At 42.4% G+C, this 21,605-nt stretch overlaps 1 protein-coding gene across 1 annotated transcript in view; it reads right to left on the bottom strand.

The window, feature by feature from the left end:
• The window catches only part of LOC124594001 (uncharacterized protein C6orf132 homolog), a 66,920-nt gene that overhangs the window by 24,648 nt on the left and 20,667 nt on the right, over positions 1-21,605 (bottom strand). The window contains exon 3 of the mRNA XM_047132353.1: positions 1,425-1,715. Within this exon, the coding sequence (XP_046988309.1) occupies positions 1,425-1,715 (291 nt within the window). The remainder of the gene's footprint in view (positions 1-1,424; positions 1,716-21,605) is intronic.

The following is a 21,605-nucleotide window of genomic DNA, read 5'->3' as shown; positions in this document are numbered from 1 at the left end:
TCCTGCTGGTAGATGCCATCGTGTCGAGGAACACTGAACTGCATGTAGGGGTGGAAATGGTTCCCAAGTATAGGTGCACGCTTTTAGTGATCCTGTGTGCCTTTCAGAATGACGAAATATATGTATATATATATATACAGTACCTACTGCAACCTACATCCTTCTGTCCTACCAACCGATCCCTTCTTCTAGTCAAGTTGTGCCACAAACTTCTCTTTTCCCCAATCCTATTCAATACTTCCTCATTAGTTATGTGATCTACCCATCTAATCTATCTAATCTTCAGCATTCTTCTGTAGCACCACATTTCGAAAGCTATATAATTTGATACATTATATATATATATATATATATATACAGAGTGGTCCAAAAGGGGGAAACTATAGGCTATGCCACCAACATGGCGGCCATCTTGAAAGCCGCCATCTTGGATTCAACTCCGAAATTTCAAATGGGAATGTGGTCATGTGTCATATCAAACCGATAGAGAATTTCGCCAGAAAAACAATGCCGTTGTTATTTTAAACATAGCTTTATTCATTCTCGGGTTATAGCCAGTTACATGTGGCAGCGGTGGGACGCTCGGCAGCATGTGTGTTATGTGCTGAAGAGACATTACGCCGATGTTACACAGTCCCGTGAGACCACCAACAGTCATAGTAATGGCTCGATATGTTGTCCATTATGTTGAATTGTTAATGCCATCCTCCGAACCCAGTCCTGATGAACTTTGACCAACACATCTGGCTGAATTTGACCACACGCATCAACAATGCGCTGCTTTAGATGATGTAAACCCCGTATTTTCACAGAGTAACGCAGTGCTTTGACAGGACCCCAAAGATAAAAATCCAAAGGAGTCAAATCTGGTGAACGTGGTGGCCACTCCACAGCTCCCCTACGAGCAATCCACTTTTGGGGAAACTGCACATCCAGGTATGCTCGAACATTGTGCCCATAATGTGGTGGGGCTCCATCATGCTGGAAGAATTCCGGAAATGTCCCATCCTCCGTTAACAACGAAGGAAACACTTCTTCATTGAATAGCCTTAGATAACCGTTGGCTGTTAACGTAACATCAATAAAAAATGGTCAAACGACTTTGGTACCCCACAAACCACACCAGACCATCACTTTTTGTGAGTCGACCGTTTTGGAAGCATCAATGCAGTGTGGATTAGTGTCGGACCAGTATCTGTGATTCTGCTTGTTCACTTCACCATTGATAAAGAAATTGGCTTCATCACTGAACAGCACCTGATAGGAGAAACGTGGGTTTATCTGCAACTGCTGTGTCACCCATTCTGCGAACTGTACCCGACGGTCTGGGTCATCCTCGTTCAGGTGTTGGAGAAGCTGAATTTTGTATGGGTGCCATTTGTGCTGAGATAAAATTCGCAGTATGGAGGTACGGCTAACCTCACATTCTTGTGACAGGCGACGAGTACTCTGTTGCGGACTCTTGCTAAATGATGCCAACACACTCACTGTTGTTGCTTCATCGGTGGCAGATTTTGGTCTTCCAGCCTTAGGTTTATCTGCGACAGAACCTGTTGCTCGGAATTTGGCCAAAAGCTTGGCAACTGCGCTGTGAGTGATGGGCTGTCTGGTTGGGTGACGACTGTTGAAATCCTCAGCAACAACCCGTGTGCTTCTTTCTCCTGATATCAAGATGATTTCAATGCGTTCTTCATGTGTTAGGGACATTTTGTAACCTGTAATTAAAGAAACAATGATTAAAACGTTAGCATGATTAAATGACAACTAACAGTTAAACACATGTAACATATCAGGCATGGGATAGTCACTTTGCACCGTTTCAGACTCCAGTTTCTGACTTCTCAGTACGTAATACTCACACTGCCGAGCGTCCCACTGCTGCCACAAGTAATTGGCTATAACTCGAGAATGAATAAAGCTATGTTTAAAATAACAACGGCATTGTTTTTCTGGTGAAATTCTCTACCTGTTTGATATGTCACATGACTACATTCCCATTTGAAATTTTGGAATTGAATCCAAGATGGCGGCTTTCAATATGGCCGCCATGTTGGTGGCATAGCCTATAAAGTTTCCCCCTTCCCGTTCCTCGTGTGTAGGGACTCTGTTTCCTTGTTTGCTACTCCATTTGGATTTTATCAGGGTGTTTCCGGACTTTTGGACCACCCTGTATATATATATACGCTTACACGTCTGTTCGCCTGAACACACCTCCAGCCGTCGTTAAACAATGTCATCTATCGCCCGTGGTGCAGCACAGTTGCCTCGGAGCCAGTTTTGGATAGCGCTATTTTGCCATGAGCGGTACGACAGCATGAGAAGAGTTTACAAACTTATTTCAGAAATGTACTTCCAGCTTGGGTTGCAGGTTTGGCTCTCTCCCTGTTGGTCCACCTCGATTTTGTTGGCGTATAGAAAGAGATGGATCAGCAAGGAGATAGCCAAACCTTCAACCCATGTCTGTACTTTATTACCTTCGAGAAACTTTCCGTACTGGAAGACACAATCAGCATCGTTGTCTTCCGGTACAGTTGAAAGACGATTAATCTTAATGAAGTAAAAGATCCATGCAGTGGACACCAAATGAAAAAAGCTACTCCTTATGTTTCTGATCTAGACTGCTATAAAAATGCGAAGGAACTGTTAATCAGAACTGATGGAGAAGTTGTAGTCTAATTCACTATCAATTTGTTGATCTTAAACAATACAAGACAACAAAATTATTAAAGAAACATCATACAAAAATATTTATTTAACAAAAGCTTTACTAAAATGGGATCTGTGGTGGACAAAGTGATCTGCTGGGGATCGACACACGAGACTAACCAGAACACTACTCGCTCTACCTCACTTCATACACGTGAACCCAGGTTATGGCATCAAACTACGCCAACACCAAGCATCTTTATTCTACCATACAAAAAAAGGAATGTTGTAGCAGCGAATACTTTACCATCCTACTGGTCAAGGCGGCACACCACGATGCGTTCGGCGACTGAAGTCATGGACGGCGGAAATCTGTTATTAAATGCGTGTTCCCGAAAAATGCAAGTACGCGGTCTCGCGTTCGGTTAATTCAGAACGCAGATACTTCCCTAAGAGCCTCTGAAACCCCGATGGTTTACAGTCTGCTGGTGGACCCGTTTCCTGGTCTACCAAACCAATTTGACTCCTTGCCAAGACTGTTGTTGTTGTTGTTGTGGTCTTCAGTCCTGAGACTGGTTTGATGCAGCTCTCCATGCTACTCTATCCTGTGCAAGCTTCTTCATCTCCCAGTACCTACTGCAACCTACATCCTTCTGAATCTGCTTAGTGTATTCATCTCTTGGTCTCCCCCTGATTTTTACCCTCCACGCTGCCCTCCAATAATAAATTGGTGATCCCTTGATGCCTCAGAACATGTCCTACCAACCGATCCCTTCTTCTGGTCAAGTTGTGCCACAAACTTCTCTTCTCCCCAATCCTATTCAATACTTCCTCTTTAGTTATGTGATCTACCCATCTAATCTTCAGCATTCTTCTGTAGCACCACATTTCAAAAGCTTCTATTCTCTTCTTGTCCAAACTATTTACCGTCCATGTTTCACTTCCATACATGGCTACACTCCATACAAATACTTTCAGAAATAACTTCCTGACACTTAAATCTATACTCGATGTTAACAAATTTCTCTTCTTCAGAAACGCTTTCCTTGCCATTGCCAGTCTACATTTTATATCCTCTCTACTTCTTCCATCATCAGTTATTTTGCTCCCCAAATAGCAAAACTCCTTTACTACTTTAAGTGTCTCATTTCCTAATCTAATACCCTCAGCATCACCCGACTTCACTCGACTACATTCCATTATCCTCGTTTTGCTTTTGTTGATATTCATCTTATATCCTCCCTTCAAGACACCATCCATTCCGTTCAACTGCTCTTCCAAGTCCTTTGCTGTCTCTGACAGAATTACAATGTCATCGGAGAACCTCAAAGTTTTTATTTCTTCTCCATGGATTTTAATACCTACTCCAAATTTTTCTTTTGTTTCCTTTACTGCTTGCTCAATATAGAGATTGAATAACATCGGGGAGAGGCTACAACCCTGTCTCACTCCCTTCCAAACCACTGCTTCGCTTTCATGTCCCTCAACTCTTATAACTGCCATCTGGTTTCTGTACAAGTTGTAAATAGCCTTTCGCTCCCTGTATTTTACCCCTGCCACCTTTAGAATTTGAATGAGAGTATTCCAGTCAACATTGTCAAAAGCTTTCTCTAAGTCTACAAATGCTAGAAACGTAGGTTTGCCTTTCCTTAATCTTTCTTCTAAGATAAGTCGTAAGGTCAGTATTGCCTCACGTGTTCCAGTATTTCTACGGAATCCAAACTGATCTTCCCCGAGGTCGGCTTCTACTAGTTTTTCCATTCGTCTGTAAAGAATTCGTGTTAGTACTTTGCAGCTGTGGCTTATTAAACTGATTGTTCGGTAATTTTCACATCTGTCAACACCTGCTTTCTTTGGGATTGGAATTATTATATTCTTCTTGAAGTCTGAGGGTATTTCGCCTGTTTCATACATCTTGCTCACCAGATGGTAGAGTTATGTCAGGACTGGCTCTCCCAAGGCCGTCAGTAGTTCCAATGGAATGTTGTCTACTCCGGGGGCCTTGTTTCGACTCAGGTCCTTCAGTGCTCTGTCAAACTCTTCACTCAGTATCGTATCTCCCATTTCATCTTCATCTACATCCTCTTCCATTTCCATAATATTGTCCTCAAGTGCATCGCCCTTGTATAGACTCTCTATATACTCCTTCCACCTTTCTGCTTTCCCTTCTTTGCTTAGAACTGGGTTTCCATCTGAGCTCTTGGTGTTCATACATGTGGTTCTCTTATCTCCAAAGGTCTCTTTAATTTTCCTGTAGGCAGTATCTATCTTACCCCTAGTGAGATAAGCCTCTACATCCTTACATTTGTCCTCTAGCCATCCCTGCTTAGCCATTTTGCACTTCCTGTCGATCTCATTTTTGAGACGTTTGTAGTCCTTTTTGCCTGCTTCATTTACTGCATTTTTATATTTTCTCCTTTCATCAATTAAATTCAATATTTCTTCTGTTACCCAAGGATTTCTACTAACCTTCTTCTTTTTACCTACTTGATCGTCTGCTGCCTTCACTACTTCATCCCTCAGAGCTACCCATTCTTCTTCTACTGTATTTCTTTCCCCCATTCCTGTCAATTGTTCCCTTATGCTCTCCTTGAAACTCTCTACAACCTCTGGTTCTTTCAGTTTATCCAGGTCCCATCTCCTTAAATTTCCACCTTTTTGCAGTTTCTTCAGTTTTAATCTACAGGTCATAACCAATAGATTGTGGTCAGAGTCCACATCTTCCCCTGGAAATGTCTTACAATTTAAAACCTGGTTCCTAAATCTCTGTCTTACCAATATATAATCTATCTGATACCTTTTAGTATCTCCAGGGTTCTTCCATGTATACAACCTTCTATCATGATTGTTAAACCAAGTGTTAGCTATGATTAAGTTATGCTCTGTGCAAAATTCTATCAGGCGGCTTCCTCTTTCATTTCTTAGCCCCAATCCATATTCACCTACTACGTTTCCTTCTCTCCCTTTTCCTACACTCGAATTCCAGTCACCCATGACTATTAAATTTTCGTCTCCCTTCACTATCTGAATAATTTCTTTTATTTCATCATACATTTCTTCAATTTCTTCGTCATCTGCAGAGCTAGTTGGCATATAAACTTGTACTACTGTAGTAGGTGTGGGCTTCGTATCTATCTTGGCCACAATAATGCGTTCACTATGCTGTTTGTAGTAGCTTACCCGCATTCCTATTTTCCTATTCATTATTAAACCTACTCCTGCATTACCCCTATTTGACTTTGTGTTTATAACCCTGTAGTCACCTGACCAAAAGTCTTGTTCCTCCTGCCACCGAACTTCACTAATTCCCACAATATCTAACTTTAACCTATCCATTTCCCTTTTTAAATTTTCTAACCTACCTGCCCGATTAAGGTATGTGACATTCCATGCTCCGATCCGTAGAACGCCAGTTTTCTTTCTCCTGATAACGACATCCTCTTGAGTAGTCCCCGCCCGGAGATCCGAATGGGGGACTATTTTACCTCCGGAATATTTTACCCAAGAGGACGCCATCATCATTTAATCATACAGTAAAGCTGCATGCCCTCGGGAAAAATTACGGCCGTAGTTTCCCCTTGCTTTCAGCCGTTCGCAGTACCAGCACAGCAAGGCCGTTTTGGTTAATGTTACAAGGCCAGATCAGTCAATCATCCAGACTGTTGCCCTTGCAACTACTGAAAAGGCTGCTGCCCCTCTTCAGGAACCACACGTTTGTCTGGCCTCTCAACAGATACCCCTCCATTGTGGTTGTACCTACGGTACGGCTATCTGTATCGCTGAGGCACGCAAGCCTCCCCACCAACGGCAAGGTCCATGGTTCATGGGGGGGGGGGGGGGGGGCAAGACTGTGCATGTCGGAATACGCCAAATGTTTAGACGGCCGACTCATGACAAATGAGTACACCCACGCATCACTCATTGTGACTGTGATGATATAAGCAATACCTCTGACGGTTCAGAAGGTGACTGGCACAGGCTCTAAGTCTCACCCTAGCAAAGGACACAAGTCTCACTGTTTAGGTAGAGACCTGCAGTTCTTTACTAGCGAAGCGCCAGTACAAGAGACTTGTACCAGAACGCCAATCTCCCGCTCTCAGTGTTTCTTCCTCAGCTCGGTTCCAAAAGCACATTTTTCTTTTTTGACTTCCCCCAATTTCGCACAAGCCAATCATGAGCTGGACCCCAGCATTCTGAGTTCAGTGAATGATCTCTGCACTGCGAACCGATTTGACCAATCAGAGACTTAAAGTTAATTGGCAGAAAACGTAAAAAAAATTCAGCTTTGCGGCCTCTTTCCCACACGTTTGCCATGTCTTTTGCTAACACAATACAGGGTGGAAGCACAGCCCTCCATAAACAGCTTGTTATCTCCCCTGTTGCGTCCATTTCAAAGTTTGCAAAGAATGACCATAAACTTGCATTGACAAAAGATGTTTTGAAACAGAGTCTGGATGTTTGGGCCCCAGTTTTCCTGTCCCACGGGCATTTGCAGAACGTTTACATTTTTTTTGGCGGCTTGCTCGCTAACAAGGCCTACAAAGCGATGTCGGCGACTTTTCGGCGCTAGGCCGTATACCTGGAAGTCTGGCGCCAAAGCTTAATGTGTTTCTGCACAATGCGACCATGGCATGGCCCGTCTGGAAATGTCTCCCCACCATTCTCCACAAAAAACGCGCTTTGTCGTCTCACCAACACCGTGCTTTTACTGCAGTCGTTTAAGTCGGCACCCTGTTCTTTTGAATGCAGGTAAAGCTTACCGTATTTCTTTCCCTAGAGCATGCAAACAAGACCATAACCTGCTGCCCACCATTTCATCACAATGTATGAAGTCAAATCGCCGTAGATCGTATTCCCTACACCGAATCGGAAGTGAGAGTATCCTGCAATCTCTCACAGTAGGTGGTTCGAAATCTATTCAGACAGTGTATCAGAATGGGAAGGGTTTCTTTTGGGTTGTTGCTTGACTCTACCTCTAATTGACTTTTGCTTGGAGACCATTCTAGAATAGGTAATGTCCTGGCTTTTCTCTCTCTATGGGACATCTTTTTCCAGTGTTGATACCTCCAAAGGTAGATCCAAAATTTGTGACTAACAAATAGCAAGTGCATAAGAACACTCAGAGGAACAAGCGACAGTTGCAACAGAACTCTTAGTTGTCCATGTAACCCAAAACACTAACTTGGAAAAATATCCTTCGTACAGCTCAAGAAAAAGCCGCCAAGTGAAAAACGACCAGTGTATAATAAATTACTGCTCACTAGGTATATTTTTCTCTAATTATGAATATTTAGGACACTCGTCTAATAGTTGACACTGCAAGCCATTGCTTGCTTTAACCATAAATATCTGAGTAGCGGTAAATATTATTTTTACATAGAGAGAAATATTACCTTCTCAATAGCTTTCAAATCGTGAGCTACACCTGTAATTTTTATATATGAATTAGCGAATTAACTCATGGCACTTTTGTTTTCTATGCCTGTTTTCACTTTCAGAACTCAGATTAATAATCAAATTATTTAATCTAATACCATTGAGCCTTAAATTTCTGATGTTTCCATGTTCCGCCACAATAAAATTAAAACAGTCAGGAGTATGAATAAGAACAGTGTCGTTTTTAAGTTTACAAAATGATGAGAAGTTTTTATTATTCCTTTTGTAACTACAACAAGCTGATAAATCTTACACAAAAATGACAAGCACTAAACGGAAAATGAATAGTGTTTGATTAGCAGAGCATACGTTGGGGTGGAAGCTGTACAAATTCTCCCCTGAATTATTACCTTTTACAACGCAATCTGACTTTGTTTACATGAATCCACTGTGATGCGCAACTCTGATCAAAGTGAATCAACTACGATGAGGAATACCACAAACTATGGTTCATCTGAGAACAGGAAACTTAATATCCTTTAACAACCCTACGCCGGTGCAGTAGTATGTTACCCTTTCATTTTTATCCAGGAGGCAGCACAAAACGTCGCGCTGTGGGCGAGAGGCCGTATGCTGCGACAGATGGCCTGACGCGTCCACGACAGTTTGCAAACCGCGCGGTCTGGCGTTCTGATTATCAGAACGCGGGAAGCCACTCTATCAGAGCCCTGAACTCCCGGCAGATTTCAGTGTGAGGTGCACCTATTTGCTGGTCCGCCCAGACCAATTTCACACACAGGGACGACGGCGCGTCCTGCAATTGTCAAACGTCGATGGCCAACTCAGGACGAATAACTTCACCCTCATGACATACGATATGTCCGAGATTATATGCAGTTTTTCCGATGTCGGTACAGTTAGAACCTGCTGGTGTCTCTTAGTCCACAACAAGATACAGAACACAACTTCATCCAGGAAGGGAAAGACCTGAAGTTCTCCACCCGGGGAGGACAAGAAGAAGAAGCAAAGAATCACAACCACTTTCTACCAAACCTCGGAACGGGAGCTGAAATAGCAAAGAAGGAACCGCCCCTACACTGCACAAAGCAATCGAACTATCCTCTACTCGTTGAATCTCCCCTCTTGACTGTTCTGTAGGCCTGGTAGCCAATCCAGACAGAGCACTGGGGTTCTCACGTTGGGGGAGCAAGTATTCACTTTGCATATCCTGACAGAAGCCTTCATTTTGCATATCCTCATAGGAGCCAATCAGTGCCTCCAAATCTACCTAGACGGGACCACAGAGAACTCATCTTCACAGGCCAACTATTTCCAATTTGTGAAAGAACGCTGTTAAGCTCTCCAGATAACCGCGCCCCTGAAGTATATGTTTCGCCACTCGCTAAAAGAACCTGGCAACTTCCTGGCGCCAGGGGGATTACAGTCTTGCCTCCACTAAACACGTGCACCAGGCACTCTGTATTGTCCTAGCTTCTAACATGAGAATGTTCGAAGTTTTTTGACCTTCCCATCCTTTGCACAAAGGCTCAGTTTACAGCAGTCTCTCCTAAGTGGCTTCCTCCGCCAACTGGCCGCCTTCACGACGTACTGCTGCCTGGTCCACGTAAAATGTTTTACGATCCGGCGCCCTTCCCTTCTTTCTGACGCTAAGCAGAAGGAGGACAGCGCTACAGCCACAAGTTCCTCTGCAGGTGCGATCCACTGAGCGCTGCTTCCCACAATCACTCACACAGCCTGGTCGCTGCACTCAGCATTTATGGCCCCCAATCTCCCTGTTCTCCGTCACCTCCATTATAGCCCCTCGTGTACAAGTTCTCTACAGGTTACATGCGCATTTGTAACAACATTCTCCCACAATTTCCTCACATAAAAAAGTCAAACCACACGTACCAAATGTAGTACTGTGTAACACCGAGGTCATGACCTAAATATTGATGTTAATCTGACTGACAGTGTTGTTAAAGTGAGAGAGTGGCGTGCCACCTCTCTAAACAAATATTTGAAAACTTATCTGAAACACGAACTTTCTTCAAAAGTAAGAAAGCAGTCGACGCTCACTACAAAATATACAGGGTGAAAAGTATTTAAACCGACAAACTCTGGGAGGTTGTAGGGGACATCAAAACAAATATTTTTCCCTAATGTCATTTTTTCCTATGAGGAGTATTTAAACCGGTAGAGGAAGATTTCTCTGGTCGCAAATTAATTAAACCAACAAACACTTTTCCATTTTTTTATGACCAAGAGACAACACATTAACACAACCCAATTTCAATTACATTAGATTTTCAAAAATGCCTCCATTGACACGTAAACAAAGGTTACACCGTCGGATCATGTTCTGCACAGTCATGTCTGACACAGGCAAAAACCCCAGGAATATCCTGAATTGTTCCCTCTGCTGATATTATCCGGGCAACCAGATCCTCTTCTGATGCAACAGGAGTTGCGTAAACAGGATTGCGCATCTAACCCCACACAAAAAAAGTCCAGAGGGGACATATGTGGGGATCGAGCAGGCCATGGTACAGGACCACCTCTGCCAATCCAAGTTTCTGGGAACCGTCGGTCCAGGAATCGACGCACACGACGACCGAAATGTGCCGGCGCCCCGTCATGTTGGAACCACATGCGTTGTCTTGTAGGGAGCGGGTCACCTTCCAGCAATTCTGGCAATGCTCTGGCGAGAAAATTGTAATAGTGCCTGCCATTTAATGGCCTAGCTAGCAGATACGGCCCAATTAAACAGTCCCTAACAACACCGACCCACACATCAATGAAGAACCGCACTGATTGAAGGACCCCGCTCCACATGCTGCAAGACAGCGTCCTCAATTTGCAGCCTTCTTACCGTGCGACGGCGTCCCTGTCCAGGTAATCTGATAAATGACCCGGCACCAACCATTATCAGTGTACTCACTCCAGGTGTATCGCTCCATTAGTAAACAGAGACAATGCACTACTACACTGGTGGACAGCAGTTGCCTACAACTGAAGAGCGTAACACGCCCTCTAAAAACTGCAGATCGTAATACGGCCTCTAACAACTGACGAGCGTAATACGGCCTCCACCGGTTTAAATAATCCTCATAGGAAAAAATTACATTAGGGAAAAATATTTGTTTTTTATGTCCCCTACAACCTCCCAGAGTTTGTCGGTTTAAATACTTTTACCCTGTAATGGATGCTATCAAATGTGCTGTACAATACTTCCACGAAGTAAGAACGACTAACAGAAACATGTGTGTTCCATATTGCCTATCTATTCCATAATATCTATATATATATATATATATATATATATATATATATATATATATATATATATGTGCTGGTCATCAACGAATGTTCGCATCTTGACATGACCGCGTTTGGAGCAGGCATTGATAATGACTTCTACGTCTGCGCCACAGCATGCTCACCAAAAATGTATTTCACTTAAAAATAGTTAAATTTGTGAAAATATGAACAGGCATCGCCATAGGCATGTTTGATAAGCAGATTAATTCGATGAGTTATAGGTGCTTGGAACGCTGTTCATGGTCGCATGAAGAACACCGATGTCCTCTGTGGATCGAAGTTAGTTGAGTTGTGACTGTGAGCAACAGTTTAATAGGTGGCCCCCTTTTTTGTGCACGGTCTCTCAGCATTCGTATAATTATCACACCACTGTCTAGAAGCTCATCATCCATCATTTCTCAAGCACTCTATGAACTCCCAGCCTCTGGAAAAGAACAACAGGGGGATCATCTTTAGATGGTTTCATGTGAGTAGACTGATCAAAACCGTGGCGTGAATATTGCATTTTGGTTCAACATATACTACTCTATTCCCTGGCACAGGTAGAGTCCAAGTAAGCCAGCACAAGAGGGGAGATGCGGCGAACACAGCCTAACTGGATAGAGTCTCATTTCACAAGCTTAAATCAGCAGCATGAATGACAATATCTGTGAGATCACTTCAATTACTGCAATTACAAGTTATATCATTATGATATGTCGAAAAAATAGTACACTTCACTTATACTAGTTAAGTACAAATCTACAAATATCTGTTTCTTTACATGAGACAGAAATGATTAGAAATCGAGTGCTGACTTTTCTATGTAGGAAGCTTATAATTAGCTTGGAACATAAAATTACTACGTTCTTGTGGCAGTTATTCCACGATCTCTGTATATTTGCCATACACGAAAAGCAGGAAACTCTCAGCTGGGTAAGAAAAATGAGTGGACATTATGCACGTACAACATGCAATCATTAGCGTAATCGTTTTTGTATAGCTAGTCCAATGCGTCTTATATCCAAATGGAAGTACGGAATTATAATCCGCATAATATTTCATCAGTATAAAATACGTATTTAAGGCCTAAGTCTGCGTGATTTCCACAACATTTCTGCATTACTTCTCTCTCTTGGTGACTCTACCGATCATTAACATAGTGTCTTCAAGTACAGTGCCATTGCCACTCAGGTAAAAAGATCGTGTCGCACACTGGAAGAGTAACGAAACACAGCAGCGTAGTAAGCAGATACCTGTATTTTAATGCAACACTGAAACTATGATGACTGAAGTGGTGAAGCAGACCCCGTATGTTTTCTTTGTAAAGACTGTGATCCCCTATATATTAGGGATAGTATTTATTACACGTCTACGTAGCTTCCTATCACCGACAAGCAGAATAAATCTTCTATTCGGAAGTGATTCTTTTCCTTTTCTCTGTGATTGTACTGCAATGTCAAAGTATTTTCCACGTGTCGTATGCAGTTGATTATGCCACAAAATTGTTCTTGGGAACGTTACAGTAATGTCTCAAAATGAGATAGGGAAAGAAAGGAAGTAAGAGACCCAGCAAAATTTGGAAATTTGTAGTAGGTTCCCATGGGAGCAATCTGCTGAGGTCATCAGTCTCTAGGCTAACACATTACTTAATCTAACTTTAACTTATGGTAAGAACAACACACACATCTTTGCCCGAGGAAGGACTCGAACCTCCGACGGGGTAAGCCGCGCGATCCGTGGCAAGACGCCCAAGACCGCGAAGCTATCCCGCGAAAGACGCACAGGAAGAGAGAGAGAGAGAGAGAGAGAGCAGGTGGGGGGGGGGGGCAGAGGGAGCAGGGGGAGATGTCTGATTGTTCATTGTACCGAGACGAGACGTCAGCAAAGAACGGCCAAGATCAGTTATTAGTAGAGTTGAAAACTACCAAAGTCTACTGTAGATTAACATAAGTGTAGACTACAGTATTTTTCCTAGCAGCTGTGTCAGTTAAGATCGTACCCGCATTACCTGTACGTCAGATGTGTTGCATACCGTTTGGGGGTTAGCTCGTAATGATCGCTATTATTGTGTATTCGATTAGAGTATTACTAGATTCCCCTAAAATCCGGTAGCGCTGAACTGTCTCGAAACTGAGTGAGGATATAAAACGGGCCTGTTAATCTACAGAATATTTTTGTTCTGCATAGTTATCCTCCTGTCTTTTACTTAAAAATGAACAGTATTCATAACAAAATTGAAATTATCAATGTTTAATTTACGTTCTATTCGGAAATTGTTGCTTTGTAAAGTAGAACAGAGGAATATTGTAGTAAAAATAAAGGAAACAATACAAATTTAACGTATAGTGCTAGAAAACGCAATTTCCCCAACGGAAAGATAAAATAAAAATAACTGCAATATATATAACATCGCTTTAGTACTTCGTCGAACTTACATAAAACATGTTTCTGTTATTCATAAACAACTTTCGAATTTATCAATTATAACAGGAAATTCTTGCCTTTGATCACGATGAAGGTTCTACGGAGTACAAAATAACAAGAACAGTTTTATATATATATATATATATATATGTGTGTGTGTGTGTGTGTGTGTGTGTGTGTGTGTGTGTGTATGTAAACTACTTGTATCAAAAGAAATTGCTTTTGTCACATAAAAGTGCAGAAGTTACGCGATCAACTAATTTTTAATACTTATGAAATGCAATTTATGTTCTGTAAGCATGTAAAATACGCAGTGGGCTAAATCTGAAAGATGTGCGGTTGTAATTGCATGCAAAACAAACAAAAAACAAAGAGAAGTAATCGGTTCTCAGTCTCTTACACATTCATTAATGTTTCTTTCTCCGCCAATGCTACCAACACTATTGGCAATACTACATTTATAACGTCATTTATGTAGTGTTTCAAAACTATCGAACCATAGTTTTGGTAGAGCGTAACTCTTGTTATTCGGCCTTCCACAGTCCTGGACGTGAGACATGGAGACAGCACTCCAGATGCGTTCTGCCTCAATTCCACGTGTAATGGTTTGTACACACTCGCGAAGTAACATGTTGGCGAGCGGCTCATGAGCCGGTCGGGGGGAAAACAGGCAAAGAGCTTCGACTGAGCGTATTATGGGTCACATTGCTGAAAAGCGCGTAGAATCTACGAGTACACAACTGTCGTTCCCACTGCGACTGAGTGCCGCTTTATGCTCGCTGAAAAAACCGAGAGCTGGTGTCTCTTGCAGAGTGGGTAAACTGAGGAAGGTGGCACTGTGGTTAGAACACTGGACTCGCATTCGGGAGGACGACAGCTCTAATCCCCGCCCAGCCATCGAGACTTGGGTTTTCCGTGATTTCCCTAAATCGTTCCAGGCAAATGCTGGGGTCGTTCCTTTGAAACTGGCACGGTCGATATCTTCCCCATCAGAGCTCGTTCTCCGTCTTGAATGACGGTGAAGTCGACGGGACGTTAAACTCTATAATCTTCCTTGCTTCCTTTCCAGTGAGTCACGAGCCGCTCGGAGCACAAGTGTATACGTTTTTCAAGATTACGTGGATGTAACTATCGTACGATGCTGAAAGTTCACTAACTGAGATTTATAGCTACACTTTTGAACGTATTTACTCACACTACATGTAACGAGGAAACCCCGGCAAGCTCCATCACCCCCTAGAAACTTCGCTCAGTGGAAAAGGAGTTGAAATAAGTGAACACGTGTCTTGGCTTATCCGTAGATACTTGACCAATCTTGAAAAACGATGGTCAAAATTTTCGGGGTCCTTTATGTATCTTTAACCACAAGATATTCTCAGACCAGATGGGGCCACAGTGGTTAGCATCGCGGCTTGTTAATTTTGTGTCCTGTGTTCCAAACGCGATTATTGTTTTTATTTTATTTTTGTTTTCATTTATCTACCCATCTCCGTAGAATGTTACTAGACGAATGTTTCTTATTAGGAGATACACGGGCGATATATTAGTTGTAAAATTACTAGTGGATTTCACAATAAGTATCACACATTTTTTATTTATTATACGTGTGTAAGGTATGTTGAGGAGTTACATTCTTTCTAAATCCTCATATGCTGCTATTTCATTCTCATATCAATTCTTATATTTTAATCATGCGTTGAATTCCCTGCATTCCCTTGAATGACGGCAATCGTAGAATCATTCGAAACATAGATATTCCGAACACCACAAGCATCACCTGAAGGCACACACACACACACACACACACACACACACACACACACACACACACACACATTTTCTTTTGTGAAAACAACTAATTATTTCTATTCAGGTATTCCTCTATGGTAAAGCAAGAGTTGATGAGGAGACATCTTTAACCTTATCTTGGTGTCCAAAATTAATGCAACAAATGGAAATTTTTCAAGGTTCCGTTTATTTAGGCACAAAACACTATAAACAGTTGATAGCAAAGTAGAAACAGTCTAAAGTATACAGAATATAAACAACTGCAGCATGCATAACGGTAGGCAAAAATGTTCTTCGTTTTTTCCAACTAAACCTAGTTGCACACACATTCCGACAACTGATTAACGTGCTCAGTAAGGGGTGTTATCAGCTTTGGCAGCAACACAGGTCTACCAACGACAGGATATGCAACAACGAATGATGTCATCCATCTCATGCTGAGGCAATAACGCCCATTCTTCCCGCAGAGCTGCTCGCAAGTCTTGGGTGCTGACGTGATGCAAACCGTTTCCGCAGTGCATCCCAGACATGCAGATTCAAATCGTAAGAACGAGCAGGCCACGCCATGCATGCAATATCTTACGTTTCCAAGAAAACACCAACCATCCGCCAATAGAAAGTCTGGGCCCACAGCACCTCGCAACAGTCACACGTGAGGTCCCAAGGTCTCGGCACGATCCTGACAGCAGTTAAGCCTTTCCGATTCACCCGTAAAATTTCTTGAAGAGCTGTTCGGGTGGTTATCATAATCCCTGCCTACACCATTAGGTACCTCCTAGATATCTGTCTCTTTCCGCAAACTTTGGGTCCCAAAATCGTGTTCCACGTTCCCTACAGATGCGAATCCGTCGGTAATCCAGACGACATCAGGACTCATCTGTGAAAAGAACATTGGCCCACTGTCCAGGTGCCATGTTGACGACTCTACTCTAGACCTTACCCTCTGAGGAGACACGTCAGAGGTACACGTACAGCAAGTCTCCGACAGTAAAGGCCCCTCTGCCGAAGCCTTCTCTATACCGTTTGCTTCAATGCAACACATCCAGCGGATGCTGCGAGGTCAGATGCCAGATGTCACAAGTGGTCGGCCCTACCCTGGTTTTTGGAATACAGTTTCCGTCTCTTCAAACTGTCGGCACATCCGAGAAACAACAGAATGATTCACATTAAACCATTGGGCCACATCAGTTTGCGACTGTCCTGCTTCCATTGTTCCTATTGTTCTCCACTGCAGAGAGTCTGGTAGGCATCTTCTCTGTGCCATATTGCACCGTCTGTGACTGTGTACACAGCGATTGTTGATTTGAGTCTACCCGACAAATGCTACCCCGTCTTACATCATCGATGGCTTGGCTTTACGTTGGCCGGAATGCCGTCTTCCGTGCAGAACACGATCCAACGGACATATGTTGACAATTGGTATGATTGTATTGTTACTTAGACGCAGGACGGGGATATAGCGATTTGTTGCTTTAAATTTGGACACCAGTGTACATTTGAGCACACATACGTACGAGTACGTGAGCGCCAGAATGCAGCTTACAACAATTTGACATCTTATCAGAAAAGAGGCGCAGCAACAATCCGGACAACACGTGAAGAGTACGTGGCATACTATGAAGATTTGTGGAAAACTGTAGGGGCAGAAGTAAGAACAGGTAAAGAAGAAATATAGTAGTGGAAAACAAGGCTCAGAAAAAAGCAGTACAAGCCTTAAAACAGATAAATTTATAAAGTTAACTGTCAGTTATTGAAATACTTGGCAGATAAAATTATCAAAAGACTTAATTTAAAAAAAGCGTTGGAGAAATAAATAAATTCCACTGCAGCAGAAGCACACAGTGACACTCGTCATATTCAAGTAAGCAGAGGGGCGAAAATTATTGGGGAATAATCTTACTGAATACAGCATGCAAGCTGTGCTCCAAAATCATTACAAGAAGAGCCGGAGACGAAAGTCGTGCGTCGTGCGTCGTGCTGCGACCCTGGGGACGGCTAACGACTGCGTTTGCGTGTGCGGCCGGCGCGTCGATCCTGCGCTCTGCTTGTAGCCGAGTAGGCCGCATCCCTAACGAGGGCAAACAGGCGCGCGAGCCGAGCCGCGGGGGCGTTTGAGCGGGCACGCTATTGTGCCGTGGGGGCGACATCCGGGATGCATCGCTCTCCCTCTTCCCTCGTGGGGACGTCGGTAGCGAGCGCACGCTTTCACAGGTCGCACACATTTCGTCTGCTGCTGTCACCAGGTAATTTGCAGATTGGCCGGTAAACCGCAATATTTCCCAGAGTAATAGCTGATGGATGGAAGTAAAATAGACCGCAACACAGCTGTAATTAATACTTCTTTATCACCACAATCGATTTCTCTGTATTAAAACAGCATCCTCAGGTTAACTACTATAAGGAGGAAACGATCCCATTTAATACATATGCTCAAAGTACCATAAGAATCTTTTACAACTTTTTTTATTTTTAGATTTTTCCAGAATTGTAAGAGGATTTTGGTAAATATTTTTATAGATCGTATGTGAAGTATTTAAACAGGCAGGAAAAAATCAAAATTAAAACATATTTACAACTGTGTCACAATAGCACACCAAGATGTCCCCATGTTCGTAATCAAAAGTCAAACCCCTGTACAGCAGACGTCGGCGAAACAGATGAAACAGGACATTTGGTCGAATGATGTGGTGGATCGTTCCAAGAAAAAAAGACCGTAGATAACTAAACTGAGTGAAAACGAAAGACACAAATAAGGAAAGATCGAAACTGGGGGCTAAAATGACCACCCCCAACTCCACCCCTTTCGACGCCCTTCTCACACCTTCTCCCCCTCACTCACCCTCACACTGTTATTAATGAATGCCAAGACCGTAAGGCTGACTGAGCAAAACCGGAAAGCGTATCCGTGTGGAATCCATGGAGGACACTAAAACCGTAACAAAGTGACATCGTTATCGCCATGTTAATTTTTTGTCATGCTGCCCATATCGAGTGAAAGGACGCCTAAGCATGACAGACTTCTAAAATGGGTTAAATGGCTCTGAGCACTTTGGGACTTAACTTCTGAGGTCACCAGTCCCCTAGAACTTAGAACTACTTAAACCTAACTAACCTAAGGACATCACACACATCCATGCCCGAGGCAGAATTCGAACCTGCGACCGGACGGTCGCGCGGTTCCAGACTGAAGCGCCTAGAACCGCTCGGCCATCGCGGCCGGCACAGGCTTATAAAATAATAAGGTAGCAAAGTAACATAAAACGTGAATCTATACATACTCTGTGGTGGTTGCACGGGTACAGCGCGGAAGGCGGTCAGGTGTGTACTAACGCAGAAAGTAGTCATACGATGGGAGGCGCTAGTGAGCGACGGTAAGACAGCGATATAAGGTAAAGGCGGCGGGATTTTTGAATACCAAAGGTTGGGGGCGTTAATACGAAAATTATACATATTGACTTATTTGTATTAGTAGTCAGTTACTTAAAGTCTTAAAAAACACTGGAAAAAACTAAACGCATCGTTGTATATGTGTGCCATCTCTTGGTGCTTCTAATAACGTATTAGATCGCCGTTTCCATGGAGATATCCAAGTTGATATGTCTGTTAGTTGTCAAAGATGTATTGGACACTTGTATAACACTGAAGGTCGATATCACTCACCAAAGATAAAAGAGGCGTTGTTCATAGAAGTGGCGCCAGTTTAAGCACATTATGTTATTGTGGATAATCTTCAATACATCACTGTTCACAAGGGGAAACGATTTGTTGCAAATCATTTAGAAACATTTAGAGTTTAGAATAGAAATATACCTTCAGAAGAGCAGTGAAAGTGTAGTAATTATGTTAAAATCGTCTACATGTCGTTCGTAAAATCGCTTACATTACTGGTACTATAAATTAATATTTATGCGACCGTTCCACGTTTTATATCAGGAGAGAGTCACAACTGTTAGAATAATGAGGTACATTATAAGGTTTATTGTCTATTTTATGCTAAAATTCTTAAAACCATCTGTAGCAAAGAAAATAAAAAATCAAATAGAACCATAGATAGCTGGAAGAGCAAGTATCCTCTATTACAAAAGACGTCTTCAAATAATTCAAAAAAGGATTTTTCACGAAAATCTAACTGTTCATTTAACATAGCTAGTGGGCTTTTCCTTTACTGAACAAAAATTTCTAATTTTTCCAACAAAGCTAGAAGTAAACCTTTACAGCTGGTGTGCATAACCTGAAGGTTATTCGTGATGTCGTCTTCCGAATATTTGCTGCTAGTAAGGTGTTACCCAAAAACTAATTTGTCACGTGATGTACTTGAAATGTGTTCTTTGAAGCGGGTTTAAAAATTACGACCAGTCTGGGAAATATATAGTTTGTCGCAATCGTTAAAGTTAACTTATGCACTCCTGATCCACAGTACTGTTTATCGGAATTCCCAATAATGTTTTGAGTTTATTGAAAAGCATGTTAGTGGTTGAAAAAGCAATGATTAAACTAGGGTTTCTAAAGAATCTGTTTATTCTGTTAGATAATGTTCCCATATACATCATTTTAGAAAATGTCTGTTTTGCAGGAGTCTGTGGTTGTTTTGATCGTACCTTTTGGAAAAGTTGTTGATGTTGTGATCTTCAGTCCTGAGACTGGTTTGATGCAGCTCTCCATACTACTCTATCCTGTGCAAGCTTCTTCATCTCCCAGTACCTACTGCAGCCTACATCCTTCTGAATCTGCTTAGTGTATTCATCTCTTGGTCTCCCTCTACGATTTTTACCCCCCCACGCTGCCCTCCAATACTAAATTGGTGATCCCTTGATGCCTCAGAACATGTCCTACCAACCGATTCCTTCTTCTAGTCAAATTGTGCCACAAACTCCTCTTCTCCCCAATTCTATTTAATACCTCCTCATTAGTTATGTAATCTACCCATCTAATCTTCAGCATTCTTCCTTAGCACCACATTTCGAAAGCTTCTATTCTCTTCTCGTCCAAACTATTTATCGTCCATGTTTCACTTCCATACATGGCTACACTCCATACAAATACTTTCAGAAACGACTTCCTGACACTTAAATCTATACCCGATGTCAACAAATTTCTCTTTTTCAGAAACGCTTACCTTGCCATTGCCAGTCTACATTTTATATCCTCTCTACTTCGACCATCATCAGTTATTTTGCTCCCCAAATAGCAAAACTCCTTTACTGCTTTAAGTGTCTCATTTCTAAATCCAATTCCCTCAGCATCATCCGACTTAATTCGACTACATTCCATTATCCTCTTTTTGCTTTTGTTGATGTTCATCTTATACCCTCCTGTCAAGACGCTCACCATTCCGTTCAACTGCTCTTCCAAGTCCTTTCCTGTCTCTGACACAATTACAATGTCATCGGCGAACCTCAAAGTTTTTATTTCTTCTCCATGGATTTTAATACCTACTCCGAACTTTTCTTTTCTTTCCTTTACTGTTTGCTTAATATACATATTGAATAGCATCGGGGAGAGGCTACAGCCCTGTCTCAGTCCCTTCCCAACCACTGCTTCCCTTTCATGTCCCTCGACTCTTATAACTGCCATCTGCTTTCTGTACAAATTGTAAATAGTCTTTCGCTCCCTGTATTTTACCCCTGCCTCCTGTACAATTTGAAAGAGAGTATTCCAGTCAACATTGTCTAAGGCTTTCTCTAAGTCTACAAATGCTAGGAACGTTGGTTTGCCTTTCCTTAATCTTTCTTCTAAGATAAGTCGTAGGGTCAGTATTGCCTCACGTGTTCAAACTTTTCTTCCCCGAGGTCGGCTTCTACCAGTTTTTCCGTTCGTCTGTAAGGAATTCACGTTAGTATTTTGCAGCTGTGACTTATTAAATAATAGTTCGGTAATTTTCACATCAACACCTGCTTTCTTTGGGATTGGAGTTATTATATTGTTCTTGAAGTCTGAGGGAATTTCGCTTGTCTCATACATCTTGCTCACCAAATGGTAGAGTTTTGTTAGGACTGGCTCTCCCAAAGTTGTCAGTAGTTCTAATGGAATGTTGTCTACTCCTGGGGCCTTGTTTCGACCCAGGTCTT

Source organism: Schistocerca americana, chromosome 2 (genome assembly GCF_021461395.2).
Source record: "Schistocerca americana isolate TAMUIC-IGC-003095 chromosome 2, iqSchAmer2.1, whole genome shotgun sequence".
Classification (NCBI taxonomy): domain Eukaryota; kingdom Metazoa; phylum Arthropoda; class Insecta; order Orthoptera; family Acrididae; genus Schistocerca; species Schistocerca americana.
The sequence above is the reverse complement of the archived record's forward strand: the minus strand, read 5'-3'. Positions and strand labels throughout refer to the sequence as shown.